Here is a 21,176-nt window from a genome sequence, read left to right as displayed (position 1 = left end):
CTTATGTTTTATCTAGACCACTTGAGTTAGTTTATTCGGTTGTTTGAGGTCCAGCACCCGTATTATCTAAAGATGGATATGCATATTATGTTATATTTATGGATGACTTTACTAGGCGCACTTGGATATACTTCCTTAAGCATAAATCTGAAGTCTTTTTCACTTTCAAAATTTTCATAAGTTGGTTAAAAATAGGTTTGAAAATGAAATCTCTATAATTCGTATTGATTTAGGAGGAGAATTTGTATCAAATGATTTTAAAGATTATATTAATCTTCATGACATCACACATCAAAGATCTTATCCTCGCACGCCACAAGAAAATGGTTTAGCATAAAGAAAACATAGGCACATCATTGAAACTTCAAAAACCTTATTGCTAGTCATGTGCCTAAGATTTTTTGGGCAGAAATTGTTCAACAATTGTTTATCTTATAAACAGAATATCGTCATCCTCTTTACAAAATATTTCACCTATTAAAAAACTTTTTAAACTCTCCTAACTATGCTAGATTACGAATCTTTGGTTGCAAATGTTTTTTATTAACCAACAAAGGCACATTTTCTCCTAGAGCTATTTTTTCTGTCATTTTTTGTCATGCTAACAACTAAAAGGAATATCAGTGTTATAATCCTAAAGCTGAAAAATTATATATTTCTAAAAATGTAACCTTTTTGAAAAAAGAAAATTTCGTTGATAAAGATCAAGCTAAGGAAGTAACAGAGTACTCGTTTTTATTTGATCTTAATTCCAACCAAGATATTGATGATTGTGATTATGAATATGATTTTGAAAATGTTATTGAATCAAGAGATGGTGAGTCTCTTGATGAAGTAGTTCATGATGATCAAACTTGTATACAATACTCTAGATGGGAACATCCAAAACCCCCATATGCACTTGAAAAATTCTCTAATTTAAATGAAGAAGAATGGCAAACTAGGAAATCATCTAGAGTTTCAAAGCCTCCATCAAAATTTGTATCATATGACTCTTTTTCATCTAAATATCAAGCATGCATAGCCTTAATTCACTCATATGTAAAACCCACATTTTATGTTCAAGCCAAATAATACTTCAAATGGGTTAAAGCCATGAGGGTAAAACTAGATGCATTAAAAAATGCTCAAACTTGGTCTATTCAAGATCTTCCACGGGGAAAAAAATTCATAGGTTGTAGGTGGGTATATAAGATAAAAGTCAAGAGTGATGAGAACCTTGAGAGATACAAAGCTAGGCTAATTGCCAAAGGATATGAGCAAGAATATGACATAGATTATAAAGAAACCTTTGCACTTGTTGCCCACATGAACATAGTTAGAACCCTCATTGCAGTTGCTTCAATTAAAAATTGGTTCATATATCAAATGGATGTTAAAAATGTCTTTTTAAATGGAAATCTTATGAAATAAGTGTACATAAAGGTGCCCCCCAGGTATGGGTATACCTCAAGGGAAGGCTCTTCGCTTGCATAAGGCATTATATAGTTTGAAACAAGCTCTCAATGCTTGGTATGATAAATTTAGCAATGTTATGCTTGATATTGGTTTAGATCTTGTATGATTGACATGACTTTGTTTATTAAGAATTCTGATGCATGTATTGTCATTCTACTTCTCTATGTTGATAATATGATAATCACTGAAGAAGACAAACAGAGAGTTCAACATATTAAAACTATTCTTAAAACTAGTTTTGAAATGATTGATTTAGGTTTTCTACGATATTTTCTATAAATAAAAGTTGTTTATTCCCCTAAAGGGTATTTATTATCTTAGCCTAAGTTTGCTTCTGATATTCTTCTCAGGTCTGGTATATCAGATGACAAGAAGGTTGACACTCCTGAAGTAACAAATGTCAAAATAAAAATTGATGATAAGAGCCTTTAGATGATCTAACTCCTTATAGACAGCTTATTGAAACTCTTTCTTACTTGGTAATTACTAGACCTAATATAGTACATGTTGTACACATAACTAGTCGGATTCAACATGCTCCCACATTTATTCATATGGGAGTTGTTTTGTGTATTATTAGATATCTCAAAAATTTTATTTCTAAAAGCTTGTTTATGTCTTCCTCGTCTATATTAGATTTACTTGTATATACAAAAGTATATTAGGAAGGTGATCCTAATAATAGGCACTCAACCACGAAATTTTGTGTTTTCTTAGGTAAATCGTTGATCTCATAGAGGTGCAAAAAGTAACAAAAGGTCTCTCTCCTCAACTGAAGCCGAGTATCGGGTCATGGCTACTACCCCAATAGAGGTGGTGTAGTTGAAAAGATTATTGGTTGATATGGTAATCAAGATTCTAGGAGCTTCAAAGATGTGTTGCGACAATAATAGTGATATCTACATTGATAGCAATAATATTTTTCACGAAAAAATGAAGCACATCGAGATAGACTATCATTATCTCTGACAGGAATATCTTCAAAGAACCATTAATCTGTCATTTGTCACATCTGAGTACCAACTGACGGACTTTTTTTCCAAACCTCTCTCTGCTCTTAGGTTTCACTTCCTTTTAGGCAAACTTTCAGTCATCATACCGTAAGTTTGAGCGGGAGTGTATATATATATATATATTTGTGTCTATAGTATAGTATATACGTATATGTACATATTTATATTATAATATATTTATTGTACATAAATATATATATATATATATATTTGGGACCAAGTCAATCTGGTTTTACTTGATCCCAACAGCTAGAATTTTACCCGTTGGGAGGTCTCTCTCTCTCTCTCTCTCTCTCTCTCTCTCTCTCTCTCTCTCTCTCTCTCTCTCTCTCTCTCTCTCTATTGTGTATAAATAGGGGTGTTCCCCCCTTGTTATGTATGTTTTTTGAACACTTGTTTCATTGAATAAAATATATTTTTATATTGTGTGCTTTCTTATGTGTGTCTCTTTGGTGGGATTTGTGAGTGTGTTCCTTAGAAAATACTTTTGTGATTATCCACTCAAGTTGGTGGACTTTTGGTTCGTGATTGAAGACTCTTTGCATCCTTACAACCCAGTCCCATTAAGCTACTTAGCCCAATACCCACTCTAATGAGAATATATTGAATTAGGTCATCAATGGAAATGTACCCCTTTCATTTGTTTGGAATGACATTCCAATGATCAGCAGAAAAGATGACTCGATGTACATGCTCATATCTTAATCCAAATAATTTGATTATTGTTATGTTTCTTTTTTTATTTGTTCAAGGATTGGCAAAACATCAGATGCATGTAATGAATTTGATGGACAAGATTTCAAGGATAAGATCAGAATGTACTTAACTACACATGATAATTAACTATACAGAAGGCTTTTTTGAAAACCAGAAACCTTTTATCAAATTTCTACAGCAAGCTATCACTTACAGCATGCATCTTCTCGACAATTGCTATTAAAGATGTCCAAATGCCAAATTCAGTTGGATTTTCTTGCACCATAGCCCAGTATTTAGCCTCGTCAAAGACAACTGCAAAATAATAAAGATATTTTCAACATACATGGCCTGTAACATGATAAACAAAATGGTATTGACAATATTAACTTTAAACTATCCTAAAGCACAGTACATGAGAGATTCATCACAATCAGTCACAGAAGGAAAGATTATCTGGTTATCCAAAAAAGACAAGAATATTGACCATGGGCTACCTTCTAAGGAGTCTTTTCAGCAGATTCCCTTCATCCAGGGTCATGAATCCACAATAAAATTCTTTTTATTCAGTCTTCTCAATATTCTCAACCATACTGGATTTTATCTAGCTTAAACTTTGAGAGTATCTAACCATGTTATCCACTAAAAATAAAGACAGTCCTACTGAAAGAAGCAGATACCACGATGGATGAGCAATACATACTGCTGATAAATCCAACATAACTATGCCAAATAAATTTTTTGATATGCATATATCCTTCCAAGGTTCATAAAACTGAACACTAAGACCTAGATTATCCTATAGATATTTGCACACAAAGATTTATGTAGATCAATGTAAAGAAACCTGTTTTTACACATGAACAGAAATGAAGTTCAACCTCCAAATAACATTAAAACCAAACAAATAGTCTGCACAAAGGTTATGTTAACTACATCAACATGGGCGTTCATGTGATTGACATCACAACAAATAGGTGGCATACTTCAAGAGATTCATCTGAATAGGCACTGACATGAGTATACCAATGATAACTCTTAACCACCAATCACACACATATCTCAAGAAATCTATTTGAGCAGGTATGCCATAGACCACTGACTTATAAGTTATATCACGTTCATCTAAAAAACTATTGGAGCGTTATTGCTTCCCCTTTAATCTACGATGGCTATTGATGACCGCACGTTTCCCACAAAGAAAAGAACCGAGCCAACAAGTTACAAGACTTCGTGACCCCTTCATGAAGGGGAAAAAAAATTCTTCCTTAGCTGCCTATTTTGATCCTATACTGGTAAAGAAGGCTCACCCCGAGCATGCTTCATGTTCTCATGATATCCTAGAAGGCAGCATAACTACCAAAACCTCAACAAACGGCACTAAATGCCCATATGTTCACGGAATCGAAAACCATTCACTCCAAAATTCCCATTAAATCTAAAACGAAAACAAAATCCATTCCCTAAATGACCTTATGCAACCCCATTTTGCATAAAAAATGATGGTCTTCTGATCATGTCTTGGTGATAACGCAAAGATGCTGCAGAATACATGACTAGTCACCCAAAAAGATACTTTAAGCAACATCCTTAGCAAGCAACGGGTTATTAGATTTCACATTAGTAGCATCAATGAAAGAATGGGCTCAAAAAGCTGTGAAATTCGCTCACAACCCAAAGAAAGGAATTAAGCATCATGTCTAGGGGTGTTTGATACATGACGATGAAGATGGTATCACCAAAAACGAAAGTGGGAGTCGCTAAAATCTGTTTCAAGTTCAATTACACTGAAAACATTTTGGCCCAAAAAGTTATGAAATTCAACATAGCACCCAAGGAACACAGTTGGGCACATCATAACCAAGATGGTATCACCAAAAACGAAAGCGGGCGTCGCTAAAGTTTTTTAAACTCGATAAAATTTGACTATTCGTGAAATATGTGCCCATTATGTTGAGGAAGAACGAGATTACTCTTTATTGGCGGTCTCTAAAACGAATGAGAAATTAAAGAACTATCAATGCTTGCGGAAAAATGAAACCTGAGTCTTCATTTGGAGGTTGTGATTCTTGCTCTTCGTCGTCGAGTTTCATTCTTCGCACTTCGTAGTTAGGTAGAAATCTTGAGGACGCGAACAAGGGCGGGTGGGTATTGTAAGCATTCACTTCTCCGAGGGAGGGGAGGAAGGCAGTAGGGGGTAAAAATGGATCCGGTCTTTCTGGTTCTCAGATCCAAATCTGATACTTGATTTCTGGATACGGATTCTAGAAATAAGATCCAATATGTATTTGTGTCGGATTTGGATTTGGATTTGGATTTGAATAATCCGATTATTGTCGGACTTGGATAGAATTTAGGTCAAAATATTATGTTGGCTCGGATTAATTCCTATTCTTTTATAATTTTTTGCATGTTTTTTTATGACCAAGAAACTCTCGTTGAGAACCGGATCACTTAATGGGCCTGCCTCCCTGCGAGGTCAAACTCGGGGTTGAGGACACAACCACCAGCCTTATGTGCCCCAACCATGATAAATCAATGGCAGCCCTCATGCACCAACGGGATTCGATCCTGGGCCTTCAGCTTGACACAAGACCTCACTGCTAGAGCTTGTTTTTAGTCTTGTCCAGCTTATCTTCACTATGATCCGATTATCTGATCCATAAATCTATACTAGGATCTGAGCCATCGATAGTTCAACTGCATGATGATGCAATTATATTTCTGATAAGTACATGCTTAATAATTCACAAGGGCTTCCTTCATTTGGTACGGATGACTTATGAATTACATCACCAAGTTGACTGGACTTACAAGTTCGAAATTAAGAAAGATAATGGATCGGTTTTATCCGTTATCTGATCCGACTCTGTTTGGTTGAAATTGGTAAGCCAAAACTATATTCTATTATAATTCAATGTGGATATGGTTTTGATTTTTTGCTATTGAATTTGATTAATATCCAAATTTTGACGAATATTCAAATCCTTTTACATGTAAAAAGTCGGGTTTAGCAGGAGCTTTTCATTGTCTAAATCTGAATCCTAATTTGAATTTGTTTACTTAACATCAGATTGGCTGTTGGATATGGTATTGGCCACATGTAACCCGAATCTGAACCGCTTAAATTCCTATTCCAAATGTTTAGGGGCATTCCTTGCCATAAGGTTGAAGCTGGGTGTGGAAACCACAGCTTTTACCAACTAGCGGCCTGCCAACGCATAGTTAGAAAAAAAAATACAGTTCTAATGACATAGAACAGCATAAATTTTTTTGAGGGGCATTCAAAAAAATAAAGTAACATAATTTTTTGAGGGAGACAGAATTAAGCATGCTCTTTGTACATGTGCTTATGTAATAGATTGCTAAGCATGTGAGAGCATCACATGCATTGAACAGTACATGCTGCATCTTATCAGAGCACCAGGTTTATTGACCCAAGTATGAGAATAGCTAGAGTGACATGATCTGCACTCTTTGGGCATTCCATGAGACGTCTTTAGGGCTTCCAAATATGTCCTTTTGATGGTGGTGGTGGTGGTGGTGAATCTAAGGTCGTGACCCATCTACCTGAATAAGAGGATATAAATCTTACTTTAGGAAACAGAAAATAATCATAAGATATTATATTGAAAGATCTATCATATAAAGAAACCGAGGGTGGAAGAGTTTGCCTGCCAACACACTGGCTTTTGGAGCAACATGATAAGAAGGGAGATAAGCGGGGAGTACTTAATTGCAACTCAAAACCAATTTGATGAGTTACTCCTATGACATAAGAGTGAATGTTTGTGAGATGTATTTATAGAGGTTTCTTCGCTAGAACAATCTAGTAGTTGGTTCCAGCAGGAGGCCACCCTTACCCTGATAAAATTTGTGGTTTTTGTCAAAAGTTTCATAGCGTATCACTACAAGGATGAGGGTTAATAGGTGACCCTTTTTAAATACAATGGATAACGATGACATAATTGTGGCCATTATAGAGTACCATATAACGGTGAGATTCAAAGCTCACTGTTATTGATCTATAACAGTGAGATTTTCTATACTTAAATATAGCAGTAAAGTGTTTTAACGATAATATTTAACGTTAAGATAATCTCGCTGTTATAAACATATCTTTAACGACGACATTCAAAGATTGTTGTTATAGTTTTGTCTTTAACAACGAGATGTGGCCAGGGATAAGGCCTGGTCCAGCGATGCGGTATTTATGTTGCCGCTATTACCTATCATTTAGCTGAGAAAAAACTCTCGTTGTTATTGGGCGATCAATAAAGGCAAGTTTCTTTCTCACCGTTAAAGAGTTGATACTTGTAAAACCCCCTCCGGCAGAGTTGTCGGAGGGGATAAACATTAAAATTAAAAAAAAAAAGGAAATTGCGGTTACCCCAAAGGGGAAACCGCGTAATGGGAGGGGGTGAGGATAAGCCTCACCCCCCAAAATCCGCGGGGGTGAGGGTTATCCTCACCCTGCGTGAGGGTTATCAAAACCCTCACGCAGCCTCCCTCCACCGCACCAACCGAGCGGCAGAGGGAGAGACAGTGAGAGAAGGGGAGCGATAGAGGCTCTTACCTGAGACGGCAGCGGCGGCGGCGACAGCAGCAAGGTGAGCCCACCTTCCCCCATCTTCTTCTTTGTTCTTCTCTTTTAATCCGAACTCAGGGGGGCCGGCAGCCATTGCTGTCGGCGAGTTGCAGTTATTGAAAAAAAAAAAAAAAAGACAGAGAGTGGGGGAAACAGAGAAAGAGAAGAGAAGGGATCGGGCAGCCGACCAACGCCGGGGGGTCGAGCTCCCTGTCGGCAGGGGGAGACCGGCACCGGCCGCCGGCCGATGCCCGTGGTTTCAGAAGGGAGGTTCGGCCGGTGGCCGCCCCTCTATGTATTCAAAAGGGGCTTTGCCCCTTTCGGGTTTTTAAAAGGGGGGACCGATTCGGTCCGGGCACCCGGACAGAACCGGGTCGGTCTGGGTGCGACCCAGACCGAGCCCACCGGTCTGGGTCGCGCCCAGACCGAGTTCTTAAAAAAAAATGTTTTGGGTGAACTGGTTCGGGTCAAACCGGTTCAGACCCAAACCGGTTTGGATGGACCGGTTCGGGTCGAACCGGTTCAGACCCAAACCAGTTGGGTGGATCGGTTCGGGTCGAACCGGTTCAGACCCAAACCAGTTTGGGTGAACCGGTTCAAGTGGAACTGGTTTAGACCCAAACCAGCTTGGGGGAAAACCGGTTCAGACCGTGTTGGGTTGGATCAAACCGGTGTGATCCAAACCGGGTCTGATTAGATTGGAACGGTCTGGATCCAGCCGATCTGAACCAGAGTGGTTCTGGATCCAATTGGATCAATCTCGGGTTTAGACCCAGGCAATCAGATCTGTATCCAATCAGACTGTCCAGGATCCAGTCCAGCAGGCCCAGATTCAGTCAATTTGTCCTGGATCCAGTTAGACTATTCTAAATCCAGTCAGAATAGAATGGATCTGGTTCGGATCCAATCAGACTATTTTGGATCCAGTCAGACTTTTTGGATCTAGTCAAACAGTTTTGGATCTAGTATGCAATGGATCTGAATCCAAACAGATAGAGTTTGGATCCAGATCAGAATTGGATCATAAAATAGTCCCGAATTTGGCCGAAATTCGAAATGTGCCAAGATATCCATTTGGATACTTAAGATCCATTTTAGTAAAATGGACATATCTTCGCACTTCGAACTCGGAATCGAGTGAGGTTTGGTGCGTTGGATTTGTTTTGCAGAAGAGAATTCATTGGTTTATGATATTCAGTCAAACTAGTAATGAAGAAACCGTGGTTTCTTGAATAAGATTTGGGAAGGGTATTTTGGTAATTTGGTAAGAGGTTGTGAACTGATTCAAGTATATTGCTTTAATGACCAGATACCATTGTTAGAGCTTCATGAGGCTCGATTTCGGAGAGAGTACGTTGTTCGCACTTGAGGTAAGGGATGTTATAAGTAACTTTAGATGTGAATAAACTTGTTTCACGTTGCTTGTTATCGTAGTGTTATAGATGTTCTGTGAGTAGCATGATAGCTTTGAGTGAGACCATGACATGCATAAATTACATGCTTGACATTATGAGTTAATTTAAATACATGTTTATTGTGATATGCATGTTTATTTTAATATGTCATGCATGATAGAAGGCGAATGTGTTTATGATTGCATGTCTAATTGACCATTAATATCATGCATTGTGATGAGATTAAGTTTGGATTAAAGTCCCAATTAGTTCATTCATGTGGTATGAATGGATAATTTAGAGTTCAGCATGCAGTACCTCTTAAATCCCGGAAGTGGCGACCTGTGGCAAGGGCTACCTGGTTCGCGGCCAGAGTGCAGCCACAATGGAGAGTGGGCCGCCGATGATTTAATGATGTAGAGACACTACATCATTGTGTGCTAAGAGAGAGCGGTGTGAGTTGTAACGTCATCTTGAGATTAATAATGAGATTGTTGTGATTAGTCATGACACCACTCGTGAGGGAACGAGTGAACTGTGAATTTAAGAATATTGTTCAATGTGTGAACTTAGTTATGACTTAGGATTTCACTCACACTGGTTGGGACTCTGGAGGATCATGGATGGTTGATAACCATCATGTTTAGGATGTAGCATGAACCATGCCGAGATTGAGAGCTTGACCTCCCAGCTAGATACCGGTGGGGTCCCCGTGGTGGTTCACTGCAGTGCCTCGTGGTCTGGGGACCACTGGGAGTGTATGGTTCATTGTTTGGCCAACATGTAGAATTGGAGTGTTCTACAGGATTGCTACGCCCATAGATGACTATTACCGGTATAGCCAGCCTACCGATAGTTGTATGAAAGAGAGTATTTGAGAATGATAATGGGGGAAATTAAAATATACAAACATGTGTGGTGTATCGAGAATTAAAATAAGACTAGGGGCTTAGAGCCCACTATAGTTGTAAATTGTTGTTATTTACTTATGATTATTCCTTACTGGGTTGTAGACTCACCCTCATTCTTGTTTAATTACAACTGTAGGTTTCAGGCATTAGGTCAGTCACTTGGGAGCAGTTTTATCAGTCTACAGCAGAACATCAGTATATTTTACTTTCCTTGTCATTGAGAATAAATTGTAATTGTTCTTTTTCTGTTATGAATGATGAACATTGTAAGAAAAAGTTGATTATGGAAATAAAATAAAAAAATTATTTTTAGCCACGTTTTCTCTGTGTAAGCTTTGCACATTTCCCTCTAGGAAGTAATACCAACCGAACTCGGACTCCTGAGGTCCCAGATCGGGGTGTTACAAAGTGATATTAGAGTCAGGTTTACACGGAAAAGATGTTCATCATTCATAATAAGACTCAATGACAATATGTAAGTCTCTGCTTGAATAATACATGTTAGTGATTAAATTATTGCGTAATTAGGAATGGCTAACGAACAAGGAAACCACGAAGTCCCACGAGCTCAAGACCCAGCTGAGCCTCCCATGGTAGGGAGAGAGAAGTTTTTCGCCGCAATAGAGATGGTTACTGGAGTCATCATGAGCATGACTCAAGTGGTTAGAGAGTTAACGCCACAGCCTCCTCCGATCTACATCATTCTCGGAGACCAAGACGTTTATCATCAGAACTACCCCTATACTACCCAGGGGCCACATCCTCCACCTTATTGAAGAAGGAATCGACAATGCAACTGTCAGAGAGAAAGGTCAGCACGTGGACGGATGGGGGGAAATCGGATGACGGCTCAAGGAGAGCATCCCTTAGCGCAAACATTGCGTTTCAGGGAGGGTTTTGTATGACTAGTGCAAGGGCACAACATATGTTCTGAGTCATTTAGGTGACTACCATGAGTGCAACCAATTGAGGAATTGTAAATCTGATCGAGGAGTTTATTGCTGAAGAAACTAGAAGATGAATAATTCAGGTCATAGACACAATATGACTTGTTGTATAAGCAAATAGAAACATCCCAAGACTAGTTTAGGGATGAGCAACATCGAGAAATTTGTGGGAGAGAGGCAAAGATGAAGATCTCACTGTTGATCTTGCCTCACCTACCCAACCTCTCACTTTACTCTTATGTAATATGGGTATCATTTTTATGCCTGACGATCTCACGATTGATCATACTTTACTCCTATATAACTTGAATGCTCATTCTATGACTCACCCTTAGCAGACGCGAATTGGTTTAAAGAGAGAATCAAGCTGTTGAGTAGTCAAAGAGTAACATGACGATGAATTTAGGGATGTTTAGCTTTATTTAGTCTAGTTCGATTATCCATTATTCTGCTCTATGTTCTTCTTAGTAATATTTTATTTATGTGTGCTTGGATGAGCAATAAAATAAAATAAAATATTTTGAGTAACTGAGTGGCGTAATCGCTAACATGTGATAGAATTTTATACGAGTATAAATGAATCAAATAATAAGCCTATTACGTGGTTAATTCAATATCGCATATGGATTGTTTAACTCTATAGCTACATATAGTTTTACTACTTCAACTTTTAGAAAGTGGTTGTCAGTGGCACCTTCTCGATTGAGTGTTTCTTACTTAATAAAGACACCTATAGGAGCAACCACTATTGTGGATACTGTGTATCCAAAAATTGCAAGTTGCCTGTGAACTTGTTGCAACTCGACTTCAAGATATAGACGTTGTTCTGGGCATAGATTGGTTGTCAAACCATCATGCCACAATCGATTGTAGAAGAAAGTGTGTTCTTTTTCAAATACCTCGGACTCCAACTTTCACATATCAGGATGTTAAAAAGTTACCCAAGCCGGCTATCATATCATGCCTAAAGGCTAATAAATATATTAAAAAAAAAGGATGCATAAGATTTCTGACCTACATGAAGAGCATCTGAAGATAGTTCTGCAGACACTTAGAGAACATAAGCTCTATGTCAAATTCTTTAAGTGTGCTTTTTTTGTTAGAACAAGTGTCATTTCTTGGACACATTGTTTCTAAAGACGGGATTATGGTAGACCCTGTAAAGATTGAAGCAGTCACCAATTGGTCAAGACCAAGAATCCTACTGAGATTCGCAACTTTTTGGGATTAGCTAGGTGCTATTGAAGATTCGTTGAAGGATTTTTGTTGTTGGCGGCTCCTATGACAAGGCTCACAAAGAAAGATGTAAAGTTTGAGTGAAACGATAAATGTGAGCAAAGTTTTCAAGAGATAAAGAAGCGTTTGACCACGGCTCCAGTGTTGGTCTAACCTTCTAGATCTAGAGGTTTCACTATTTATAGTGATGTCGCTCACAAAGGATTGGGTTGTGTTCCGATGTAACACGGAAAAGCGATAGCTTATGCATCTCGTCAGCTCAAAACTCATGAAGTCAACTATTCGACGCATGATCTGGAGCTAGCAGCGGTGGTTTTTGCCCTTAAGATATGGAGTTACTACCTCTATGGCGAGCAATTTGAGGTCTTTACCGACCATCAAAGCCTTAAGTATTTATTTTCTCAGAAAGATTTGAACTTGAGACAAAGGAGATGGTTGGAATTTCTGAAAGATTATGATTTCGAGCTAAAATATCATCCGGGTAAGGCGAATGTAGTCGCTGATGCTCTTAGAAGAAAGGCAGGAGCTTTAACTAGACTTGCAGATTGGGAGTTATTTTCCTCAGTGGCTCATCAGAAGGCAGAAGCTCAATGCTTACCAAGTCGATTATTATTTGTGCAAACCACATTGAAGTCAGAATTGTGGGATCAAATTAAGGAAAAGCAACCCATAGACCTAGAATTAATGCAAGTAAGAAAGAAGATTTCAGAAAATGAAGAATCAGAATTCAAAATTGAAGATCAAGGACTTATTAGATTTCGTCAGAGAGTGTGCATTCCCAAGGATGATCAACTTAGAAATCTGTTGATGGAAGATGCACATCATTCTAGATATGCTATCCATCCCGGTAGCACTAAAATGTATCAAGATCTGAAAGATACGTTTTGGTGGAGTGGTATGAAGAGAGACATTGCTGAGTTTGTTAGCAAATGTATAGTATGTCAGCAGGTGAAGATTGAGCATCAAAGACCAGCTGGTCTTTTGCAACCACTTCCCATACCCGAGTGGAAATGGGCAGATATATCAATGGACTTCGTTTCGGGGCTTCCTAAGACGAAGAATGGAATGGATTTAGTATGGGTGATTGTCGACAGGCTAACTAAGTCAGCTCACTTTTTAGTTTGTAAGACAACTCACTCGTGTGACCAATTGGCTCAATTGTTTATTAGAGAAATTATGAGACTTCATGGAGTACCAGATTAAATTGTTTCTGATAGAGACTCGAAGTTCACATCAGGATTTTGGCAAAGCTTTCAAGAAGCAATATGGACACAATAAAAAATGAGTACAACTTTTCACCCTCAGTCAGATGGTCAGTCAGAGCAAACTATTCAGACCCTTGAGGACATGCTCCGGGCATGTAGTTGGAGTATAGCGACTCGTGGAATAATAATTTGCCATTAATGGAGTTTGCCTACAACAACAACTTTCAAGCAAGTATAGGCATGACTCTATTTGAGGCATTGTATGGTCGACGATGTCGCACTTCCTTGTGTTGGGATGAAGTCGAAGAAAAGAGTTTGTTAGGACCAGAGATGGTTCAGCGAATGACAGATCAAGTGAGATTCATTCGAGAGCGTCTTCTCACAGCACAAAGTCGACAGAAAAGTTATGCGGATAAAAGACGTCGTGAGTTGGAATTTGAGCAAGGTGATCACGTGTTTTTAAAGACATCTCCGTTTAAGGGAGTAATGCGTTTTGGTCGAAGAGGAAAGTTGAACCCCAAATATATTGGACCATTTGAGATACTTGCGAGGGTTGGTCAGGCAGCATACTGGTTAGCTCTATCACTTTCATTATCTCGAATTGTTGCGGAACTACGTGCCAGATCCCTCCCATATATTGGATACAATTGAGACTGTATTAGATTTGCAAGATGATTTGAGTATGAGAGAAAAGCCCATCGAAATCCTGGACACAAAAGTGCAAAAGCTGAGAAACAAAGAGTTATCTCTCGTATTGGTTAGATGGAGCCATCACAGCAATAAGGAGGCTACTTGGGAGCGTGAATCTGATATCCGCGAGCAATTTTCATATTTGTTTCCAGGTAAGATTCAGGACGAATCTTCTTTTAAGGGGGGTAGAATTGTAAAACCCCCTTCGGCAGAGTCGCTGGAGGGGATAAACATTAAAATTAAAGAAAAAAATAAAACAAAAAGGAAACTGCGGTTTCCTCAAAGGGGAAACCGCGTAACGGGAGGGGGTGAGGATAAGCCTCACCCCCCAAAATCCGCGGGGGTGAGGGTTATCCTCACTCTGCGTGAGGGTTATAAAAACCCCCACGCAGCCTCCCTCCACCGCACCAACCGAGCGGCAGAGGGAGATACAGTGAGAGAAGGGGAGCGAGAGAGGCTCTTACCTGAGACGGCGACGACAACAGCAAGGTGAGCCCACCTTCCCCCATCTTCTTCTTTGTTTTTCTCTTTTATATCAATGGACTTCGTTTCGGGGCTTCCTAAGACGAAGAATGGAATGGATTCAGTATGGGTGATTGTCGACAGGCTAACTAAGTCAGTTCACTTTTTAGTTTGTAAGACAACTCACTCGTGTGACCAATTGGCTCAATTGTTTATTAGAGAAATTATGAGACTTCATGGAGTACCAGATTAAATTGTTTCTGATAGAGACTCGAAGTTCACATCAGGATTTTGGCAAAGCTTTCAAGAAGCAATATGGACACAATAAAAAATGAGTACAACTTTTCACCCTCAGTCAGATGGTCAGTCAGAGCAAACTATTCAGACCCTTGAGGACATGCTCCGGGCATGTAGTTGGAGTATAGCGACTCGTGGAATAATAATTTGCCATTAATGGAGTTTGCCTACAACAACAACTTTCAAGCAAGTATAGGCATGACTCCATTTGAGGCATTGTATGGTCGACGATGTCGCACTTCCTTGTGTTGGGATGAAGTCGAAGAAAAGAGTTTGTTAGGACCAGAGATGGTTCAGCGAATGACAGATCAAGTGAGATTCATTCGAGAGCGTCTTCTCACAGCACAAAGTCGACAGAAAAGTTATGCGGATAAAAGACGTCGTGAGTTGGAATTTGAGCAAGGTGATCACGTGTTTTTAAAGACATCTCCGTTTAAGGGAGTAATGCGTTTTGGTCGAAGAGGAAAGTTGAACCCCAAATATATTGGACCATTTGAGATACTTGCGAGGGTTGGTCAGGCAGCATACTGGTTAGCTCTATCACCTTCATTATCTCGAATTGTTGCGGAACTACGTGCCAGATCCCTCCCATATATTGGATACAATTGAGACTGTATTAGATTTGCAAGATGATTTGAGTATGAGAGAAAAGCCCATCGAAATCCTGGACACAAAAGTGCAAAAGCTGAGAAACAAAGAGTTATCTCTCGTATTGGTTAGATGGAGCCATCACAGCAATAAGGAGGCTACTTGGGAGCGTGAATCTGATATCCGCGAGCAATTTTCATATTTGTTTCCAGGTAAGATTCAGGACGAATCTTCTTTTAAGGGGGGTAGAATTGTAAAACCCCCTTCGGCAGAGTCGCCGGAGGGGATAAACATTAAAATTAAAGAAAAAAATAAAACAAAAAGGAAACTGCGGTTTCCTCAAAGGGGAAACCGCGTAACGGGAGGGGGTGAGGATAAGCCTCACCCCCCAAAATCCGCGGGGGTGAGGGTTATCCTCACTCTGCGTGAGGGTTATAAAAACCCCCACGCAGCCTCCCTCCACCGCACCAACCGAGCGGCAGAGGGAGATACAGTGAGAGAAGGGGAGCGAGAGAGGCTCTTACCTGAGACGGCGACGACAACAGCAAGGTGAGCCCACCTTCCCCCATCTTCTTCTTTGTTTTTCTCTTTTAATCCGAACTCAGGGGGGCCCGACAGCCATTGCTGCCGCGAGTTGCAGTTATTGAAAAAAAAAAAAAAGACAGAGAGTGGGGGAAACAGAGAGAGAGAGAAGAGAAAGGATCGGGCAGCCGGGGGGGCGAGCTCCCTGTCGGCAGGGGGAGACCGGCACCGGCCGCTGGCCGATGCCCGTGGTTTCAGAAGGGAGGGTCGGCCGGTGGCCGCCCCTCTGTGTATTCAAAAGGGGCTTTGCCCCTTTCGGGTTTTTGAAAGGGGGGACCGATTCGGTCCGGGCACCCAGACCGAACCGGGTCGGTCTGGGTGCGACCCAGACCGAGCCCACCGGTCTGGGTCGCGCCCAGACCGAGTTCTATAAAAAAAAATGTTTTGGGTGAACCGGTTCGGGTCAAACCGGTTCAGACCCAAACCGGTTCAGACCCAAACCAGTTTGGATGGACCGGTTCGGGTCGAACCAGTTCAGACCCAAACCAGTTGGGTGGACCGGTTCGGGTCGAACCGGTTCAGACCCAAACCAGTTGGGTGGACCGGTTCGGGTCGAACCGGTTCAGACCCAAACCAGTTTGGGTGAACCGGTTCAAGTGGAACTGGTTCAGACCCAAACTAGCTTGGGGGAAAACCGGTTCAGACCATGTTGGGTTGGATCGAATCAGTGTGATCCAAACCGGGTCTGATTGGATTGGAACGGTCTGGATCCAGCCGATCTGAACCAGAGCGGTTCTGGATCCAATTGGATCAGTCTCGGGTTTAGACCTAGGCAATCAGATCTGGATCCAATCAGACTGTCCAGGATCCAGTCCAGCAGGCCCAGATCCAGTCAATCTGTCCTGGATCCAGTTAGACTATTCTAAATCCAGTCAGAATAGAATGGATCTGGTTCGGATCCAATCAGACTATTTTGGATCTAGTCAAACAGTTTTGGATCTAGTATGCAATGGATCTGAATCCAAACAGATAGGGTTTGGATCCAGATCAGAATTGGATCATAAAATAGTCCCGAATTTGGCCGAAATTCGAAATGTGCCAAGATATCCATTTGGATACTTAAGATCCATTTTAGTAAAATGGACATATCTTCGCACTTCGAACTCGGAATCGAGTGAGGTTTGGTGCGTTGGATTCGTTTTGCAGAGGAGAATTCATTGGTCTAGGATATTCAGTCAAACTAGTAATAAAGAAACCATGGTTTCTTGAATAAGATTTGGGAAGGGTATTTTGGTAATTTGGTAAGAGGTTGTGAACTGATTCAAGTATATTGCTTTAATGACCAGATACCATTGTTAGAGCTTCATGAGGCTCGATTTCGGAGAGATTACATTGTTCGCACTTGAGGTAAGGGATGTTATAAGTAACTTTAGATGTGAATAAACTTGTTTCACGTTGCTTGTTATCGTAGTGTTATAGATGTTCTGAGTAGCATGATAGCTTTGAGTGAGACCATGACATGCATAAATTACATGCTTGACATTATGAGTTAATTTAAATACATGTTTATTGTGATATGCATGTTAGTTTTAATATGTCATGCATGATAGAAGGCGAATGTGTTTATGATTGCATGTCTAATTGACCATTAATATCATGCATTGTGATGAGATTAAGTTTGGATTAAAGTCCCAATTAGTTTATTCATGTGGTATGAATGGATAATTTAGAGTTCAACATGCAGTACCCCTTAAATCCCGGAAGTGGCGACCTGTGGCAAGGGCTACCTAGTTCGCGGCCAGAGTGCAGCCACCATGGAGAGTGGGCCGCCGATGATTTAATGATGTAGAGACACTACATCATTGCGTGCTAAGAGAGAGCAGTGTGAGTCGTAACGTCATCTTAAGATTAATAATGAGATTGTTGTGATTAGTCATGACACCACTCGTGAGGGAACGAGTGAACTGTGTTGTCAATGTGTGAACTTAGTTATGACTTAGGATTTTACTCATACTGGTTTGGGACTCTGGAGGATCATGGATGGTTGATAACCATCATGTTTAGGATGTAGCATGAACCATGCCGAGATTGAGAGCTTGACCTCCCAGCTAGCTACCGGTGGGGTTCTCGTGGTGGTTCACTGCAGTGCCTCGTGGTCTGGGGACCACTAGGAGTGTATGGTTCATTGTTTGGCCAACATGTAGAATTGGGGTGTTCTACAGGGTTGCTACGCCCATAGATGACTATTACCAGTATAGTCAGCCTAGCGATAGTTGTGTGAAAGAGAGTATTTGAGAATGATAATGGGGGAAATTAAAATATATAAAAATGTATGGTGTATCGAGAATTAAAATAAGACTAGGGGCTTAGAGCCCACTATAGTTGTAAATTGTTTTTATTTACTTATGATTATTCCTTACTGGGTTGTAGACTCACCCCATTCTTGTTTAATTACAACTGTAGGTTCCATGCATTAGATCAGTCGTTTGGGAGCAGTTTTATCAGTCTACAGCAGAGCATCGGTATATTTTACTTTCCTTGTCATTGAGAATAAATTGTAATTGTTTTTTTTCTGTTATGAATGATGAACATTGTAAGAAAAAGTTGATTATGGAAATAAAATAAATTTTTTTTTTACCCACGTTTTCTCTGTGTAAGCTTTGCACTCTTTCCTCTGGAAGTAATACCAACCGAACTCGGACTCCTGAGGTCCCAGATCGGGGTGTTACAATACTATTGATCCTCGTCCTTGTAGCGTATAGTTTCTGACAAAAGTTCATCTTTCCCTCGTGTGAATGAAACTTATTTAGCTGTTATTTTCTGAAAAATTTATGACCAAGATGCTCATTATTTCATGCCATGCAGCTAAATCTTCAAATTCACTTTCCTTAAGTATCTCCCTGTGTGTGAGAGAGAGAGAGAGAGAGAGAGAGAGAGAGAGAGAGAGAGAGAGAGAGAGAGAGAGAGAGAGAGAGTTAATATTGGTCAAGGTTCTGTCCGCTTTCATTTGAATTGTAGAATCCATTAAGGGGGTGTTCTAGAGATACCAGCCCAATAAATCGATACTTTTAACCAAAAGTTTGGGCCTAGTGAAAAAAGGACCTTAGTTCATTCTAAGATTAGAGGAGAGAACAGATCATGTGATTTGACAAAACACAATTTTTTGTGTTTTGAAATCACCACCATCCATTGTAAAATAATGACGTTATCACTTTTGGTGGCTCCCACTGCTTGCACAATGAATGGTAATTTTTTCCTTGAAAAGCAAACTTAAGCAGATCCCAACCAGTTATACAATTATACCATTGGGTTTTGAACCTGCAACGTCCCAACAAAAGGTAACGTGCACTAGCTGCTCCTACCAGACAAACGGATCCCCCGTTGGTGATGAATGGTAATCTTAGTGCACAGTGGACATCTGAATTTTGAAGCTCTTAAAAATTAAAATTTCTGCTTATACAATGCAACTAGACTGTATAAAATGTGCTTTTGGCTAAACAAACCATAGTGATCATATCTATAGGGCTTGATCTAAAAACAAAAAATCAAGAAAGCATGAAAAGTTGATGTTTTCTGATAGAAAGTTTAGTGCACACACAGAGAAAGATAAAGGGAAAGAAATAATGTTTGGTCATGGTGCTACAATTGTCCAATCTATTCGGAATCATGGGTGTACGCTGGAGAGAGAGAGAGAGTACTCAACCAATCTGCCCATATATCCAAAGAATATCAACAACAATTCTCATCATTTTATTAAAAGATTTTGATTTCAATTTGAAATGCCTGCATCTCCTCCATTCTCTTCCCACTTACCAAAAACATGGGAACTAAGAAGCTTTTATAGATTCTGCAACAAGGACACCTAAATAGGAGTGAGGCAATCCCTTTAAAAAAATGTTTCTTGTTGACAAATTGGTGGACGTAAACCATGAAAGGAATAAGTGTCTTTTAAAATACAGAGGGATAAAAGAAAAGGTGACAAAATCTCAATTCCCTAAAAACATGAGGTAACCGGAAAAAATAATGAAAGTTGGCTTCATCTGTAAGGTTGGAAAAAAGGCATGAACTATATGCTCTCAAATCATTGAAAAACATGTGAAGAAACTATACATTCTAAAAATGATATTCATGATAGTTTGTTATAGTTGTCATTTTTCTTTTTAAGTTCACTAAGGTTATCATCTTTGCACGGGACTACACTCGTTCCATCTTTAGTAATAGTGTAGAATGTAGATATAGACGTCTCTGTTTTAATGAATCTTTGGCATGCTATTCCAAAAGATTTAATTGAAAGAACCAATAGGTTTTCTACTAGTTTAGCATTTCAATCCGTGTAGACATTTTGGTTTAAGAGTAAAGGACAATATTTGTGCTCTGTCATTTTAGGATGTTGGTATGTGATTGATTTTTCTGTATAAATACTCTCGGAGCTGTCCCCTGGACAACTTGCTTATTAAAAATATATAAATAACAGGAAATTCACTTTGCATTTTAAGGTCAAAAGAACTCATAAACTCTGATGATCCTTTTACAAGAACATGGTTTCCAAGCTAAAAGGACTAACAAGTCCCCTTCCAATAAAAGAACTGTGATAAACAATGGATAAAGCCTTCATGAAGGGACTCCTTGAATATAAGCTCCATATGACACAAGAAATATGAGGAAAGCATTTCCCTAATTACTAAGCATTCGTGAAGGGTTGGAAAAAATATATAAAAAAAGACTAGTCTTTGATGCAAAGTGTAAAATGATCCTTTCGACAATACCGTTCATACCCCTGACAGGGAACGAATGACTGTGTCATTGTTCACTCCCAACTAGGGGTGTCAACGGGTGGGGTTTGGTTCAACCCAGGTGAAACCAGACTTGGATTAGATTTTTGGGTATGGTATTGGGTCTGAATCCAGTTCTAATCGGGTCTACTATAAGAGAAACCTTACCTAGACCCAATAAGAACTACACGAACCAGGCTCAGACCATCTCCGGTAAAATAATATTTTTTATCTTTTTTACATTAAAAAATTGCTGATCGTAATCGAAACTCGAGTTGGACCTGGGTCTGGTATAAAATTTCACAAATTATATCGGGGTCCATGTATTAATAGGACCTTCGAATCTGGACGCCTGTATTAATCAGGTTTTCTTATTTGTCACACCCAAACCCTATAG

At 39.6% G+C, this 21,176-nt stretch overlaps 1 protein-coding gene across 1 annotated transcript in view; it reads right to left on the bottom strand.

Annotated features, from left to right (window-relative positions):
* LOC149815504 (pre-mRNA-processing factor 39-1-like) overlaps positions 1 to 3,479 on the bottom strand; it is a 90,712-nt gene extending 87,233 nt beyond the window's left edge. Inside the window, exon 1 of the mRNA XM_089988269.1 lies at positions 3,382 to 3,479. Within this exon, the coding sequence (XP_089844395.1) occupies positions 3,382 to 3,453 (72 nt within the window). The 5' untranslated portion in view covers positions 3,454 to 3,479. The remainder of the gene's footprint in view (positions 1 to 3,381) is intronic.
* Positions 3,480 to 21,176: the final 17,697 nt, after the last annotated feature.

This window comes from Nuphar pumila, chromosome 15 (genome assembly GCF_984573655.1).
Source record: "Nuphar pumila chromosome 15, dmNupPumi1.hap1.1, whole genome shotgun sequence".
Taxonomy (NCBI): domain Eukaryota; kingdom Viridiplantae; phylum Streptophyta; class Magnoliopsida; order Nymphaeales; family Nymphaeaceae; genus Nuphar; species Nuphar pumila.
This window is presented reverse-complemented; position numbering and strand designations above follow the sequence as displayed.